The sequence below is a fragment of the Uloborus diversus genome, chromosome 7 (genome assembly GCF_026930045.1).
Source record: "Uloborus diversus isolate 005 chromosome 7, Udiv.v.3.1, whole genome shotgun sequence".
NCBI lineage: Eukaryota > Metazoa > Arthropoda > Arachnida > Araneae > Uloboridae > Uloborus > Uloborus diversus.
This window is the reverse complement of record NC_072737.1, coordinates 98422423-98440377: the sequence shown is the minus strand read 5'-3', so window position 1 is coordinate 98440377 and position 17955 is coordinate 98422423. Positions and strand designations below refer to the sequence as shown.

The window sequence follows — 17955 nt, the reverse complement described above, 5'->3', positions numbered from 1 at the left end:
TTTTTTACCAGTACTCAACTGTTATCGTTTATTATAATCATTTGGTTACTGTTATCAAATCACTTTTCTTCAATGTGATCACATTAAGTGATCTCTACTGAGTAAATATTTTCTGCAATATGTGATAGTATTCTACTCAAGTTACTTTCGTTTTATAAGATAAAATAAGATATGTTATTTAACTTCAGTAGGACATAAGGTTTCAATCAGAAAAGTTTTTTTTTTTTTCTGTATCCAAGTATTGATTTAAATATTTGCTATGAAAAATTCTTAGGTAAACCAGCAGAACTTGTCAAGCTGGTGTCCAAAAAGATTCCTGATTCTGCATTTGGTGAATTAGCAATTCCTATTCAACAAGAAGATGGGTATGTTTGTTAAAAATGTATCAATTGAAAATTGCCATTTCTGATCTTGAAATTGCATGTATTTTTCTTGTGAAACGTTTATAATTTTAAGTAACATATAGGGATGCAGCGGCTACCATATTCTGTCTAACATTGGATATTCGAATAAAATTCTAACCAAAATGGTCAGTACTGAATATTTTGTTCAACCATTCAAACTGGGCATAAGTGGTTAATTTAGTTTGTTTATCTGCAGTGCTGCATGAATTGAAAAGAAAAATTTTCCTGAAAAATGATTTGGAAACTGATATAGTGTACCTGGCACTTGTCCTTGGACGAGTCCACCTGAAAACCGGTTGAAAGCAAAGAAGCATGGAATGCTATAATCAAGCATTAGTCAAAAAATTTGTTTCATAAAGCATTTTCGTTTGCTTACAGTTTAAAATAAAGTTAAATTTAAAACTTGCTTCAAACTCCATGTTAAGGTGCTCAGGTCTTGGTTTGATGAATTGCCTATACTGCCCTCCTCATTTCCTATGAATTTGATGTTTTGGACTCTGTCACTGAACACCAACAATGCTGAGGTGTATTAAAAATCTTGATAATACGTTGTGCTACAATTAAAGAATCTGGCATTAAAATAAACCCAAGTTGCGAAAAATATCATTACGAATAATAAACGTCACATTATGACGTTAGGCCAAGGGATGCAGTTTGAGAATGTTTTCTCAGATTGTTTTTAAAACCGATGTTTTAAAAAGTCACTTCCAGGCCAGCTTTGGGGACATAAAAAAAAAGTATTTTTAGTTCTCCACTCTACCCTCAGTTTAGCTATGTCCCTATCCTCATTTTAAATTTTAATTATTGATAAACATATTGTAGTAATACTTTCTTCCAATTTTCCTTTGCCAAACACGATTATTTGCTTGGATTTCCCCATTGTAAAGTTCTCAATTTCCAGCCTAATACTTTTCTTTTCTCGAAACACAAGCATCTGTGGCCCCAGAAAAAGAACTTTTAACATTTTGAACAGATGTGGTAATTTTCTGTGATACCTTAGGTCTTATTAATTCCACTTAATTTTATTTTAAAGATGCCTCCTGCATCTTTTGATCAAACTTTGATTTACTTATGATTTTTACGTTCAAACATTTATAACTTCTGGTGTGCGTATTCATCGCATTACTTTGTATCTCTCTCAGCATTAAAATGTTTTTCTTACCCCCCTCTCTCTGTTTAAAATATATTTCGGCAACCCATGCATTTTCTCCACTTAGCAAAGATTTTCAGAACAATATTTTTCATCAAAACAATTACATGTGGGAATGGCACAAGATCGAACATCCACAATTTCAGGGGGTATGGGGGTTCCCCCCCCCCCCCCTCCGGGAAATTTTTTGAAAAAAGGGTATAAAAATCTGTATTTTGAGGACTTATATGGAATAATTGAGACTAAAAAAATATGAAGAAAAATAAGCAAAGTCTTTTAAAAATTATGCATTCTTTTGCAAATCAAGATCAATCAAAATAAAAATTGCTTGCTCGACAAATTGTTGACATTAATCAATAGAGAGGTAAAATGAGAGAGGAGAAAAGAGAAGCACATTGTCATTTGCTCATATCGACTTTTAATGTAGTTTGTTTTTGATCACTTCTCCAACATCCCCTCCCTCTTTTCACCAAATGCCCTACAGTATAAAATTGTATAAAATAGTTTTAAAAAAATGGTGTAGAGATTCAGAAAATAAGAACAAAAGAGTAATATTCTGGCCATTTGGAAAATTCATACTTTATTTTCTTGATTAGAGACAAAATTGAAGAACTTTTCAAGGAATTTCAAAAACTAAAACTTGATACTTTTCAGAGGTTGATTGCAGTCTTACAAAATGATTATAACTTTTTAAGACACACCCGTTTTAAGTTGAAAATAAATGTAACAAAATATTTCTCAGAACAAACTTTTTTTTCAATCACAAGTAGTGCATAAAATGAAATATAGTAGAGAAAGTGGAATTTTTTTCTCATGCTTAAGATATTAACAGTATGCAGTAGAAGTAAGATAAAAACAATCAATAACAGAAGAACTTCCAAAAATACTGAATTCAGTATTAAATAAATGGCAAGAGACATGGAACATATCAGTCATAAAAATTTATCTTGAAAAATATGCTACAGAAACGTGAGTATCATGATTTTTGCATTTTTTTACTCAGGATGTATCAAGGAGCTGAATTTGGCACATCGTGATAACCAGATACTAACCTAATCGAAAATTTAGGGCCCCTTAGTGAGTCCCCGGCTCAAAATCGGTACAGTGTAAGTTTTATAAGAGTTTTAGGGGGAGGAGGACAGGGGGGAGAGAAGGGAAACTGTTGACCTAACAAATTTTGTCTAACTCCCGCAAGGAAGGTAAACACTAAGTTTAGCAGATGCCTTCTGTTTCACATTTCTGTAGCTATCAAGTGAATGAAATGTCAGAATTCAAGTTGTATGGCTAAATCATTTTATTTATAATTAGCCTATAATTAACAACTGTAAAATACAAAACTATAACATTGGTAAAATGTATAAACAAATATGAGGAATTTCAACTCTCAAAAACATCCTTCATGTTCCAAAAGAACATCTTCAAAAACACATTTGACACCCTAATTTGACTTATCCTAAAAATGTTTCAAAAATTTTAAGTCCCTAACTCTCATGGTGAAACTCTAAAAGCCATTCCCTAAGTGCAGGACGTCGCCACAACAGCGAACGATCCTCTCAAAAATACGACTATCGTCAGTCGAAAATGAGAAACGCGAGCAGAAGAAGTGATTTCCTTCTCATTTCCCCCTGCTTATATAATACGGCGCACTCTATGCACGTCACGCCGGATATGGCTACGTAAGAGCTCAGTCTGGATGCTTCCAGAACATTCGATTTGCCGCGGAGCTATCGGGAGATTACATCATCTCCGCTCATGCTCTGACGTCACATCCTTCTTCCTGACGAAACACGTCGTTCGAAGTCGCTCTGATGTTTACAGGTTGATTCTGCCGTACGCGAATTGAAACAAGCGTCCTTTAAGGGACAAGATTAACTGCCTTTTCATTATTAAAGAAATACAAGTGAGTAAAAACATTTACACTTAGTTTTCACTTAGCTTTCAAATCGAATTGTTGAGAATATTTCTCAAATAGACATTTTTGGCTATCAATGCCCTCCCTTCTCGACAATTCATTTGATCTCACATATTCATTTAATTTCAAGCATTATCTGATTTAAATTTCCAAAAAAAATTCTCACTCTTCAAAATTTCTTTAAAGACAATTTATCACTCAAAAAAATTAGTAAATTTTTAAATCTAAATCTCACGTCAATTAATTTTTATCGTTTCAAAAATTCGTTAGTTTCAACATTTTGTAAAAACAAACACTTAATATTCTTCTTGAATTTAAGTAAAACAACATTTGCACATCACAACAATAATATCACAAAACACAATTTTTAAAGTCCTATAGGAGTCCTAGAGAAAAAAAAAGTTCAACCATATTCAGTCCAAAAATTCTCAGTCACAATCGTATCTTCACAAAATGTTACTGATCTTAAAAAAACGCAGTTGACAAAAGCTCATGTTGGTGGACAGACATCAGATTTAATCTGAAAAATAACGATAAAAACCACAAGTAACTGTTCTAATATCAGCAATTTAACAACAATTGTATAATATTTATAATCATAATAAACAGTTTTGAATATAAGTTCAAGCTTCATTTTTGATCAAAAAAAAATAAAAACAGAAGTATATAAGCTCATTTTTACATTAATTTAAGTTGACAATCCATACTAAAAAAATTTAACAAAAACATAAAAAATGACTTTCTGCACGCGTTTTTCACAAATGACTGCTCATCATCGAAAAATGATTATCAAAAAATTACAAACACTTTCTACAATAGATTAATCTCTTGAATTGAAAAAAATTTCTTGGAAAAATTTTAAGTCGTTTTGGGTTGGTGGCTCCGTGAAAATATCTGACAAGTTAGATTTACTTTCTACATATGAAACAGTAAAAATATCTTTAGCAATCAAGTCACGAATAAAAAATAATTTCACATCAATATGTTTACTCCTGTGATTTTCAATTGGTGATTTTACAAAATCCAAAGAAGCTTGATTGTCTACATAAATAATTGCTTTTATTTTTATGAACTTTAAAAGTTTATTTTTCAAACATTCTTCCAGAATTCTGTCAAACCACAATGTTTCTTTTGCCGCTTCTGTCAATGCTATGAACTCCGATTCCATAGTTGATAAACTAACACTCCGTTCTTTAAAAGTTCTCCATTCAATAGGAGCTTTGTCTAACATAATTATTTGACCCCCCAAAGAAGTTCTGTCATCTTTATTTGATGCGAAGTCCGCATCTGAAAAAGCTACTATTTGGATTTTACCACATTTTAATTTTAATTTTAAATTTCGGGATTGATAAACATATCCAAACAATTTTAAAAGGCCATCCCAATGACGTTTCCCTGGGTTATTCTGAAATTGACTAAATAAATTTACAGTGTATGCAATGTCTGGTCGTGTTCTATTGGCTATAAATGCTAAACATCCTAACAAATTACGAAAAGGAAACTTAGTCATTTCAAACTTTTCATTTTCTGTCTTAGGACAGTCAGAATTAGAGTAAACAATGCCTTTACTTATTGGAAGAGAGGTAGATGGGAATTTGAATTTCTTAAAACGATCATACACTTCTTCTATATAGGAAGTTTGATGTAGATACAATTCTTTTCCCATTAATTCAAATTCTACCCCTAACAATTTCTTTGTACTTCCCAATACCTTCAAATCAAAATGTTTACTTAAAGAATTAATTGCACTGTTTATATGACTTTCCTTTTTACCAAAAATCACAATATCATCAACATATACAAGCAATAGAACATTAGGATTAAAATATACACAGTTACATGATACAAATTTCTTAAAACCAATTTGTGATAAAACTTGATCTAATTTATAAAACCACAAGCGTCCACTCTGGTGTAACCCGTAAATAGCCTTATTTAATTTACAAAAATAATCTTCCTTTCCTTTTGTTACAAAACCGGGAGGCTGGCTCATATATATCAAGTCATCAATTGGTGCGTATAAGTAAGCGCTTTTTACATCGCACTGTATATTTAACCAATTTGCACATGTAATTAACAGAGAAAAGAAAAATCTAATTATTCCAAAATTACATACTGGGCTGTATGTCTCATCAAAATTTTGGTTTTTGATCTGATGCATGCCGTTTGCTACCAATCTGGCCTTATAAGATTTAACTACCCCTTTCTCATCTTTCTTTAAAGTGTAAACCCAGCGAGACCCTACTGGAACAACATTTTCCGGTAATTTTGCCAAATTCCAGACTTTTCGGCTATGCATAATTTCTAGCTCAGTCTCCATTGCTTTTTGCCATTCAGCACTTTCTTTTACCTTTAAAGATTGTTTGTAAGTCCTAGGGATTTGAATTTCCTTTTCTAGTCATGAATTCTTATTGTTTTTCTTTGAGCTTACAGACACATTATTTACTTGCCCCTCTGTTAGATCTTTCCCTTTAAAACTAAACTTATCTGGATCGTATTTTATATCTTTTAATTTACAATACTTTTCAATGTCATGTTTAGATCTTAACCTTTTCTTTTCCCCTTTCTCATAATAATATACATCATTTCGTGTGCTATCCGGTCTTTTCACTACTTTTCTCACCCAAACTGCATCGCGTAGGTGTAAACCACTTTCGCTGTCAGAATCCTCAGATTTAGAACTCGTTTCGCTTTCCCCGCTAGCAATCGAGCTTTCAGAATCGGTCGAATCTGAACCCTGCTGTTCATTTGCCGTTTCATTCTCGCTCAAGGTTGCAGGCGGAAGTGCCATGGGCCATGATAGAACTTGATTCTCCTCCTCATTTGACTCATTTCGAAAGTCAGTTTGGAAAAAATAGTTTTCTTTGAACGATACATTTATTGATTCTATGATTTTGTTGCTGTCGGGCAGATAAATTCTATACCCTTTTCTATTAAACGCGTAACCTATGAGAACACCTTTTTGTGCTTTTAAATCCAATTTCTTTCTTAATTGTTTGGGCACACCAACAAACAATATTGTTCCGAAAGCGCGGAGATGCCGTATAGAGGGTTTTCTCCCCCCATAAAGTTCAAATGGGGTTTTAGTCTGATTGGCATGGCAAACCCTATTCCAGGTGTACGTAAAATATTTCATTGCCTCTGGCCAAAAATTCTGAGGTAAACCGCTCTCCTTTAAAATCACCCGCGTACTATCTGCAATTGTTCTGTTAAAGTTTTCTGCCGTCCCATTCTGTTCAGGAGAATAGAAATTGGTTAATTCATGATGTATACCTTTCTCCTTAAAAAAATCATCTAACTCATGGTTTACGAACTCAGTTCCGTTGTCTGTCCTTACAGCCTTGACTTTCTTTCCCAAAAAATTTTCCGCTTTTATGATATGATTCATCAAAATTTCGGGTACTTGGCTTTTAAACTTTATAGGGTATAGAGAACTTTTTTTTGAAAAATCATCTATAACAGATAAATAATAACGTTCTTCATTTCTACCCTCAACATTGCAAGGCCCCCAAACATCACAAAAAAGCAAGTTCAACGGACTGTCTGACTTTGTATCCCCAATAGGTTTAAAACTCACTCTTCTGAATTTTCCTAATTTACAAGTGTCACAATTAATTTTAACATTTTTAAATTCTGGTAAACCATTAACAGCTTGTGAACTCCCTGTCTTTTGGATACATTCTGTATTTATATGTCCGAAACGTTTATGCCAGGTTTCAATATTTATATGATTGGACTCTAAAAAAGTATTTTCATTATCAGTATTACAAACAGGCAATTGGTTTGATTTTACAGAATCAACAATATATACACCATTTTCTAAGTTTGCTTTAAAAATCAATTTACAAGTTTTATCTAGTACTTTCACGGAGCCACCACCCCCTTCAAATTTAGCACCTCCCAAATCAAATTTGGGTCCGGACAATATATTTCTCCTTAACCTCGGTGAATACATGACATTTTCTAAAACAACAGATCTATTTCCGAAACGAACTTTAATTTCCCCGCTGCCTTCAATGGGAAAAGTCTGTTTCTTGACTGCTACTGCCATTTGAACATCCGTTAAGGGAGAAAATGTCCTAAACCAGTTCCGGTTATGGGTATAATGATGACTGGCCGCCGTGTCAAAAATCCATGTCGATTCCTTTACCCCTACTTCATTTAAATTTGCCTCTGATAAGAAAAAGGATCTATACTCACATCTGTCAGTTGATGGAGATCTCCGCCTGGCCGTTGTATTTCTATATCTGGCTCCTCTCCGTCGACGATTCCTTCCTCGTTGGTTCGATCTTCCCCTAGAATTTCCATGTCCTGTGGTGCTTCCTCTCTCGTTGACTGGACTTGGGGACTGGTTCGTCGTGGGATTTTGTTGTCTCAGCTCTGGGCAATCCTTCCTGAGATGTCCAATGCGGTCACATCTGTAGCATCGCTGCCGATTATGAACTGTCATCACCTCAAGCCGCTCCTTAGTTTTCGTCTTCAAAACCATGCGGTTCTCTTCAATCACAAGATCCACTACCAGTTTTTCGAACTTGAAATCCTGGTCACTCCTTGTAAGCATTGCTTGGACTAGATGATCATATTCTTTAGGCAAGTTTTGTAAAAGCTGGAAGCAGATACAGTCCTCAGGATATTCGGGATATGTAACCTTAATTCGATCAAACAATCGTTGTAAACGGGCCGCATAAAGGGAAATATTTTCATTTCTTTCAGGTTTTGAATTTTGCAGTTCCAAGAACAGCTGCATCCGGGCGCATTTGTTATCTGGGTAGAAGAACAATTTCAACTTTTTCCATGATTCTCGGGGATCTTCACAATTTTCGATAATCTTCCTAAGTCGTTGCTCAATATTTAAGAAAATCATAGAAACTGCTGCTCTCCTCCGAACATGGTAATCTTTAACATCCGCTTTTGTGATTCCTTCCTCTTTGTTCTCGATCGGTTCTTCTTCTTCACCAATAACAATTTTCCAGCAGTTCCTGTCCATTAGCAGGAACTTGAGGTTTGTCGCCCATTCGACATAATTCGAATCATTCAATTCTTCAATTTTAACTGTTTGGGTGGACATAGTTCTTTACTGGACAAAAATTTCGTATCGTTTTCAATTCAGAACTTCTTTCATCTCTTCGCTTCGATGAGATCGCTCAAAAAATTAATTTCCAAATTTCCAATCGATATTTCATCCAACAACATTTCTTCTTCAAATTCACTTTCTTCAGGCTGATGGAATGTGAATAGGGAAGGGCAATCTGGGCCCATAACCCTCTTGTTGACCTAACAAATTTTGTCTAACTCCCGCAAGGAAGGTAAACACTAAGTTTAGCAGATGCCTTCTGTTTCACATTCCTGTAGCTATCAAGTGAATGAAATGTCAGAATTCAAGTTGTATGGCTAAATCATTTTATTTATAATTATCCTATAATTAACAACTGTAAAATACAAAACTATAACATTGGTAAAATGTATAAACAAATATGAGGAATTTCAACTCTCAAAAACATCCTTCATGTTCCAAAAGAACATCTTCAAAAACACATTTGACACCCTAATTTGACTTATCCTAAAAAATGTTTCAAAAATTTTAAGTCCCTAACTCTCATGGTGAAACTCTAAAAGCCATCCCCTAAGTGCAGGACGTCGCCACAACAGCGAACGATCCTCTCAAAAATACGACTATCGTCAGTCGAAAATGAGAAACGCGAGCAGAAGAAGTGATTTCCTTCTCATTTCCCCCTGCTTATATAATACGGCGCACTCTATGCACGTCACGCCGGATATGGCTACGTAAGAGCTCAGTCTGGATGCTTCCAGAACATTCGATTTGCCGCGGAGCTATCGGGAGATTACATCATCTCCGCTCATGCTCTGACGTCACATCCTTCTTCCTGACGAAACACGTCGTTCGAAGTCGCTCTGATGTTTACAGGTTGATTCTCCCGTACGCGAATTGAAACAAGCGTCCTTTAAGGGACAAGATTAACTGCCTTTTCATTATTAAAGAAATACAAGTGAGTAAAAACATTTACACTTAGTTTTCACTTAGCTTTCAAATCGAATTGTTGAGAATATTTCTCAAATAGACATTTTTGGCTATCAGAAACCTGTTGGCCTGGGCGCAAGCCTGAAGGGGGCCCAATATTTTTTAAATTAGGGGTGAAAATAGGGGTAAGCAATATGGAGGGGAACCCGAAAAGTCGTTTGTGATGGGCCCCAAAATTTCTGTGCACGCCACCGCCCCTGGAGGAGCGCAAGTCTTCCAAACTGACAAGTGGCCTGCCTGCCTTGGCCCTGGACGGCCCTGAATTGAATTGGGAAAGAGAGCAGGAAGTCCTAATTGAGAGTCTAAATTTCAAGTATGCTTTGCAGCTAATGAGAACTAGAATTGCTATTTCTGTATTTCTTCAAATTTTCACTCATTTAATAATAACACAATTAAAAATATAAAAAACTTTGTTATTTTCCCCCCTTTTCTGACATTAGAAATAAAAAAAAAAAAAATTAAAGAAAAATAAATAAATAAAACATTAATATAACATTCCCAAGTAATATAATATTCCTTTCTATTTTATATTCAAAAAATTATTAGTAATGTAGCAACTGTAACAATTTTATTTCATGTAGTTAAAGGGCCTAGTTAAATATTAAATGTTGGTTAGAAAAAGGAAAATGTCTAATGACTGTGCAAAGAGCCAGTGGTTGGAAAACTACATTTTTTTTGTAGCGAACTACAACTACTTTGTTACAAATGTAGTTAACTACAACTACTTTTTTGAAAATGTAGCAACTACAACTACTTTTTTGAAAATGTAGCAACTACAAACTACTTTTGAAATGTAGTTGCTACTTCGCTACTTTTCAACAAATAAGTAATTAAGGAGCATACACACTAGGGTGTCTCACAAAAAATGAAAGTTGATTTTTCAAGTCACATACCTTCTTATATTTTTCCTCTTATGTTAAAACAATTTTGAAAAAAAGTTTCATAGAGTTTGAACAACAGTAACCTGTGCCGACTTGCGTCTGAAAGTAAACCAGCACTTGTATGTTAGGACAAATTGAAAAAAAAAATTTTTTTGTGTAGAAACTCGAAATTTCTGTTGATTTAACGTTGCCCTTATACCCCACACCCCACATGTACCACAGAAACATTTATTCAAATAAAAATGCTTTCCTGTATAATCCGCAGATCCTAAAATCAGCCCGAAGAAAAAAAACATTCGTATAATCCGCGGATAATACGATGCATAAAAATGAAGTTTTGATGTAACATACAATTTTGGCAACTAAACTAAAAACGTGAAGAAGTAATAACTTTTGAAAATGCAGATAATTCGCGGCAGCGTATAATCCGCACCTCATTAATTTTACACTTTTTAACGGATAATCCTCGGATTATATACGAGAAAATATGGTATAACTTTTCTCTTAATGATTTTAGGGACTTGGTGGTTTCAATTTCAGGGGAAAAAAATCTTCCAATCTCAATCTTTCAAATGACACTAAAATTAAACTGATTGGATAATTATTTTGCAAAGAAAGAGCCATTTAATACCATTTTCAGGTCGTTATATTAAAATTCAAATGATTCGGTACTTTATTTTTGTTTGAAAACACCCCTAGGTTCCTTCTCGTGTACCCAAGCACCTCTCAGACAAAATTTAGTTGAGATCCGACGTAAACTGCGGATTTGTATAAAGAGCATATAAACTTACATTCATTAATTTTATATTTCTATACCGTAGTTTATAGCTACAATTTAAATATAAACAAAAGATTGTTTTATATTAAGGGTTCAAAACTGATAAGATCTTTTAATTTTGCTATCTTGTTAACAAATTTGATGTAATACTCTATAGAAACTAATTTTATCAATTATTTACACTAGATTCACCAGTATATACAATTATACATGTTCAGAGATATCAACATGTTGGAAGACTTATCCAAATTCCACTTTGGAGAATGGGGTAGGTTTTATATTTTGAAAGTGTAAATGTAATTCGCGTTTTGATACCTTAAAAAAAGTATTTACAATCATATCTTATATATCAAGTAAATTACTTTCCGTATAATCATCATCTAGTGTACTGTGACGGTACCAACTGTACGGGCCAATGGGATTGTGATAATTTTATCATGCATTATATTTTTCAAAACAATTACAGCATAGCCAGGGTTTGAAATAGAGCGTGGGATTGTGCCAAACGCGCACAAAATCGGTAAATCCCGCGCAATCCAAAGGTTTGTGCGGGATTCCCCCCCCCCCTCCCCCGTAAATTCTTAAACTCGATAACGAACCCCATACCAGGAAAGTGGAGAAGATAAAAAAAATTTCAAAAACCATTTTCGTTTTGGAAAGATATAAAAAGTTTAATAAAGCTTCCGTCAATTCAAAGCAATTCAAGTTACATCGACGAATTCTGATTCACTGGCATCAACGAATTCCGATCCTCCGACATTGACCAATTCCGATCCTCTGACATCAACCAATTCCGATCCGCCAGTCGAAATGCGATCCAAAAGCTTCTGGAAACGACAGTCCGTTTTCGAAAGGTATAGGCTATTTTTTACTTTAACTTTTTGATTGTCAGAAAAAAAGTCTTTGTGCAGTAGAATTATATTCTAAGCAATGGGGACTGAACCCCATTCGGATAATTAATTAGATCCAGAAAATGGGCTATTTAAAAAAATAATTGAGTGTATGTGTATCATACACATACACTCAATCAGGGGTCTGGCCAGAGGATATTTGGGTCCGTTAATGGACCCTTCACAAAAATCCGATCAACCAAAACAGACCTTTCACAAAATCCTGATCAAACAAAACAGACCCTTCACAAAATTCTGATAAACAAGATCGGATGTGTCACAAATTGTTTATTGAAAGAGCAAATCTGAAAGCAAAATAACGCATATTTCTGTGTATAAACCGATAATTTTTGGAACCTTTTTTAAGTCAAATTAGAGGGATCAGCTTATACAAAATCAGCTAATTTTGAAAAAAAAAGAAATCAGCACTCTTGCGATGCTCCTGCAAGGGATAAATAATTGCTACTGCCTAATAAATATAATGGTTGTTTGTTTTATCACATCTAATTAGCAGCGGTGTTGTTGCAAACTTTTCTGAAAAGGCACTTTTCTCCCCGCTCATGATTTAATAAACAATAATAATATATATCTGCGAAATGAACTTAGAACTGCAAAGGGCAGACCCCGAAGAGTTCCTTATTTTCTTACTTTTTCCTACTTTTTGAAGACCACTCCTTTTTTTCCTACTTTTTCCTTTTTTTTCCTATTTTTTCACTTTTTTTAGTATAGCACTTCTCATTTTGCATTGATTCTTATATTTCCTATGCCTCACCGATAATTTTCTGCATGATTTTTTTTTAAAGGAAAAAGGAAAGGAGCAGATAGTGAGCATATCATTGACTGAATAGTAATTTCTGGAAGAAACGCAGCGTCGTTAGCGTGTTTAAAAGTTGAATTTTCGAAAGTGCGACTTTTTTGCCGATGCGAAATTTACAGTCAACTTTTCTCTTTATTGCGTTGATTTTTGTCCTACTGTTTTAATAAAACAATTAAGAAATAGATACTGCCACATTCTGATACAATTATATATTATCTACCCATTAATTAGAATGAAGTTTTAATTGCAGTGAACGGCGGAATGTTCGAAAAGTGCGGGAAAAGTCATTACAGCAAAATGGAGCTTGTTTTAAACAAAAATACTATGTAAAACCTTAAAAGGAACGTGAGGAAGCAAAAAACGAAAAACCTATACAAATTTTATCGACGTTAGTACAGAGTAAAAGCAACAGATAAAACTTGCAACAACTAATCACTTTTAAAAAAATTGCGGAAACTAACTTCTTTCATTCATAAATCTGAAAAAAGTCCTTCTAGAAAGGTTCCTTCCAGAGCGTAAACGTGATTATGAAAATTAATTTTCTTTCCTTGCAAAGAGTATTTAAAAAAAGAAAGAAATGGGCAGAACGTACCTGAGAAAATTCGAAAATTGATTTAAATGCTTGATTCCACCACTTTGACGCTTTAAAAATACTGTTAGTTTATTTTTGGGACAGTTTTAAATGGGGTTGTTTCCTTCAGTCAAAAGTACTACGTTTAGTCACTGAAGTTGATAGAATGTGCAAAAAAAAAAAAATAATAATAATAACGTAGACACAGAAAACACTTTCATTTTCCCCAAGTTTTTTTAAATTATTTTTTTAAAACGTCTGATTTTTCAAACAAGGCGTGGTCTTTATGACGTCACAAATGATGCACTTTGCCGCGTATCTCACTGGAGCGCTAAACGTTTAGGCTTGCTGCCTACGCGTTTCCAGGTTACGATGATGGGGTCGTTTCCAAACTTTTAAAAGTATTTTTTTCTGAAAGAGCATGCTTAAAATCATAGGATCTGACTATTTTTTAAATAAGTTGTTTAATATTTTTAAAAAATTACTTAAATCGGTGCTCTTTCATTTTTTACATTTCTTGCTGATGACATCACAAATGATGAAATGCCATTCTGTGTTGCCATTCACAGAGCAAAATTTTTAATTCTCATCTTTACTCACGTGTATTGGCAACAATATGGTTGATAGCAAGCGTAGAGCACAATTTTAATTTGCTTCTTGATTATCATAACTTGGAATTGCGGTACAAAGATGTGCCAAAGAGCATCATTTGTGACGTCATCAAGATCACGCCTTGTTTGAAAAAACAGAGATTTTAAAAAATCAATTAAAAAATAACTGTTGGGAAAATGAAAGAATTTTCTGGGTCTATGTTATTATTATTATTTTTTTTTTTTTGCTTTATTCTATCAATTTCAGAGACTAAAAGTACTACTTTTCACTGAAGGAAACAAACCCATTCAGAAGCGACTTAAATATTGCGCTCTACGCTTGCTGTCAACTATATCGTTGGCACTACATATGAGTAAAGAAGGGAATTAAATATTGCTCTCTGCGTTTATGGCAACAGTGAATGGCAGTTCATCATTTGTGATGTCAAGCGCAGAAGCATAAAAATGAAATTGAGTCAGCGCACAGCTTTAAATATTTTTATTTTAAATAGTAAACTTTGTCAAATTATTTTTTAAATGATCAAGTTCTATATTTTGAAGCGTGCTCTTTCAGAAAAATAATGCTTTTAAAATTTCGGAAATGACCCCATTGTTAGAAGATGCTTTTTGCACCCTAAGTGTCTTTAACTTCCTTGATTTTGATTTAGACTGGATTGAATAGTTTTTCATTTTTTGGATCATTTTCTGTTTTTAAAAAGTGTTTATATTTTTGTAACTAGTGTCTTCTAATAAGTTCAAAATTTTTCGGTTTTCACACAGACATGTGATATGTTTCTGAATGTTTACTTTTTTAGGAGAGAAATGCCAATTTTTTTATTTTTCAACTTAATCTATTTTTTCTCTTTTTAAAAATACTTTTTTCACCTTTTTTTTGATACTATTATATCGTTAAAAGTGCCCCCCCCCCCACCCCACCCACGCATTGAATTTTTATTTTAACAAAATGTACTTAAATTAATTTTTATTTATTCATCATTAATTTTCATTTATTTTAAAACTTTGTTTGTGTGCTTATTTGTGCAAAATTTTTCCAAATTCTAGAAGTTTCTTCGGCATCTGTTTTGTTTGGTGCAACATAGTCTAGTCAGGCTCTTATATATATATATATATATATATATATATATATATATATATATATATATATATATATATATATATATATATATACATATAAAACAAGAGATACAATTTAAGACAATTTTAAAATAGAAATTCAAAGAAATAGAAAAAATGAATGACATTAAAAAACTGAAAGAATAAATACAAAAGTGTACCATAATGCCAGCGCAAAGCTGCTAGAAACAAAAACAGTACAAACATATTCACACAAACAGTCAAAATACAAATGAAAAAGCAAATGAAAAAAGCGAGAACATCAAAATGGAAAATGAAAAAGGTGAACCCAGGACCAACACTTTCTCAAGGGGGGGATTGGTCCTAAAGTTCAGAAGGCCCTTTCTGTCTAGCAAGAGGGAAGGTCCCAAAACCTTCCCTCTGGGACCTTCCCTCTTGCTAGACAGAAAGGGCCTTGTGAACTTTAGGACCAATCCCCCCCTTGAGAAAGTGTTGGTCCTGGGTTCACCTTTTTCATTTTCCATTTTGATGTTCTCGCTTTTTTCATTTGCTTTTTCATTTGTATTTTGACTGTTTGTGTTAATATATATATATATATATATATATATATATATATATATATGACTAAAAATTAATTTGAATTTTGACATCTGGAATTCCAATTATGTTTTTTGCAATCACGAGTGTGTGTGTGTATGTATGCGTGTGTGTAGGTTATGGACACAACTTGGAGGCTTTGCTCGCTGGTGTTGCAACATCAGGAGGGGCCGGTCGACGGTGGTGCTGCACAGGGAGGCGGTGGGAAAATAAAATGATAGGAATTCAAAATAGTCAAATGAGAACAATAAGCAACGTGATTGCTCAAAAAATCAATACAAACCAAATCAAATTATTTTCTCCATTTATATATTTATATTACAGGGGCTGTAAAAAAAAGTATCTGATCCTAATTTTTAGTTTGTGTGAAAACCTGACCAACATGAATCAAACATACTTGCATTAGCCAACTTTAAATCTTTTCGGGCATGGTAAAGACTTGCTTGCCGCTCATGAAAAACTAAGTAATATGCGAAAACTAGGTTAATAAATATTCAAATGTATTAATATATTTAGCTTATAAGTTTAATAGAAAAATACATTTTTCTTAACCTAGTTTCTGCATGTTATTAAGGTGTTACAAGATAACTATCTGTTCTCCTGCCAATAAAATTTATCTTAAATTTGACTGCTTCCCCTTGATGTATGTGTGTGTAATCATATCTGTTGTATTTGTATATTATCTTAAATATTATTTGTATATTATGTTATTAACTTTTTCTTTTCTTCTGGAAATTAAATTTACGTTTAAATTTGGTTCCTCTTGGCGTGTGGAATCATATCTTTTCCTATTTTTCCTACTTTTTAAAGTTATTTTTTTCCTACTTTTCCTACTTTTTTGATTTTTGATTCCTTATTTCCTACTTTTTCCCCCCGAAAAACCACTTCGGGGTCTGAAAGGGATAGAGGAAAGGGAGGATATGGGTGGGGAAAAAATATGATCGCTTCAGAGAGGGTTACCAACTTCAAAATTATCACCACTTAGCGTCTGGCGTTGAACCTTTATAATGACTTGATTAGAAAATATTCTCATCATTTTACCAACTTGTCAATATTTGCGTTTTTACGGTGCCGTGTGATGTTTAATTGTTATTTTGGGAGAAAATTATATGGATTTTGATTTTTCGATGCTAACAAAAAGGATGATTAACTTTAAATAAACTTTTTTAATTACCGTTTTTTTTTCTTTATATGTCTACATTTTGAAAAATGCAATCTTTTAACATCCGATATGAGAATCATATTTTGTTCTTTTTTCAAGCTAGCTTCACTTGATTAGGATGCAAATAAATGAAAAGTCTCTTTATTTCTGTCAGAACTCTCTTTTCAAGTTTTTAAAGCAAAATTCAATTTTCTGTTATGAGTCAAAAATTAAAATGCTGAATAGATGGTATATTTTATTTTTATTGTTTTTTTTTTTTTTTTTTTTTTTTTTTTTTTTTTTTTTTTGCGTCAACTCTGTCCACAAATATTAATAAAATGTTTATCATAGGATTCTAAAATGCAATTTTAAAATAATTTTATCAAAAATATTTCTTTTACAAGCAGTTTTTATAATTTTGGTGCCTTCACTTTGAGAATTGCGATCTCTTTTCATCCGCTATTGGAATCCGATTTTTCGAATTTTTGATATTATTACGCTTTGTTAAGAGGTAAACAATTAAAATATCTTTTTATTTTTGTTAAAATCAAGGAATTCATAAGTTTTAAACGAAATTCTGTGCTTTTTAAGAGTGTCTTGGGTCAAAAAGTTAAATGCTGAACCCTATTCTGAATTTTATTTTATTTATTTATTTTTTTGTTACAATTATTTTAAATACTGCACAGAAATATTTCTAGTATAATTTAACATAATGTAAAATGGTAGATAAATATTGATACTTGAGAGAGCGATGCCCCCCCCCCCCCCCCCCCCCGCCAAATATCAGAAAAACACCTCAGAATGATTTTCTCAACATAGAAGAGGAAAACACTCAACTTTAAGTTTAATTGATGCAGTTTGTGCCATCTCTAAATTTTAAAATTTCGTTTTAACATTTTTTTTTCTGCGAATTTATTTGATTTTTCACAAAATTAATTCATTTTTCACAAAATTATTTGATTTTTCACAAAAAAAGGACTATCCTGGACAGACCCCTGTCAATACTTTACAACTAAGTAACATACAGTATGTTACTTAGTTGTAAAGTATTTTATTAAAAATGAAATAATAAAATAAAATTGCAAAATT

General features: G+C 33.0%; 1 protein-coding gene across 1 annotated transcript in view; it reads left to right on the top strand.

The window, feature by feature from the left end:
- Nucleotides 1–17955, top strand: part of LOC129225715 (uncharacterized protein C1orf112 homolog) — a 140481-nt gene that overhangs the window by 86867 nt on the left and 35659 nt on the right. Inside the window, exons 13-14 of the mRNA XM_054860204.1 lie at nt 275–365; nt 11352–11433. Of these exons, the coding sequence (XP_054716179.1) occupies nt 275–365; nt 11352–11433 (173 nt within the window). The remainder of the gene's footprint in view (nt 1–274; nt 366–11351; nt 11434–17955) is intronic.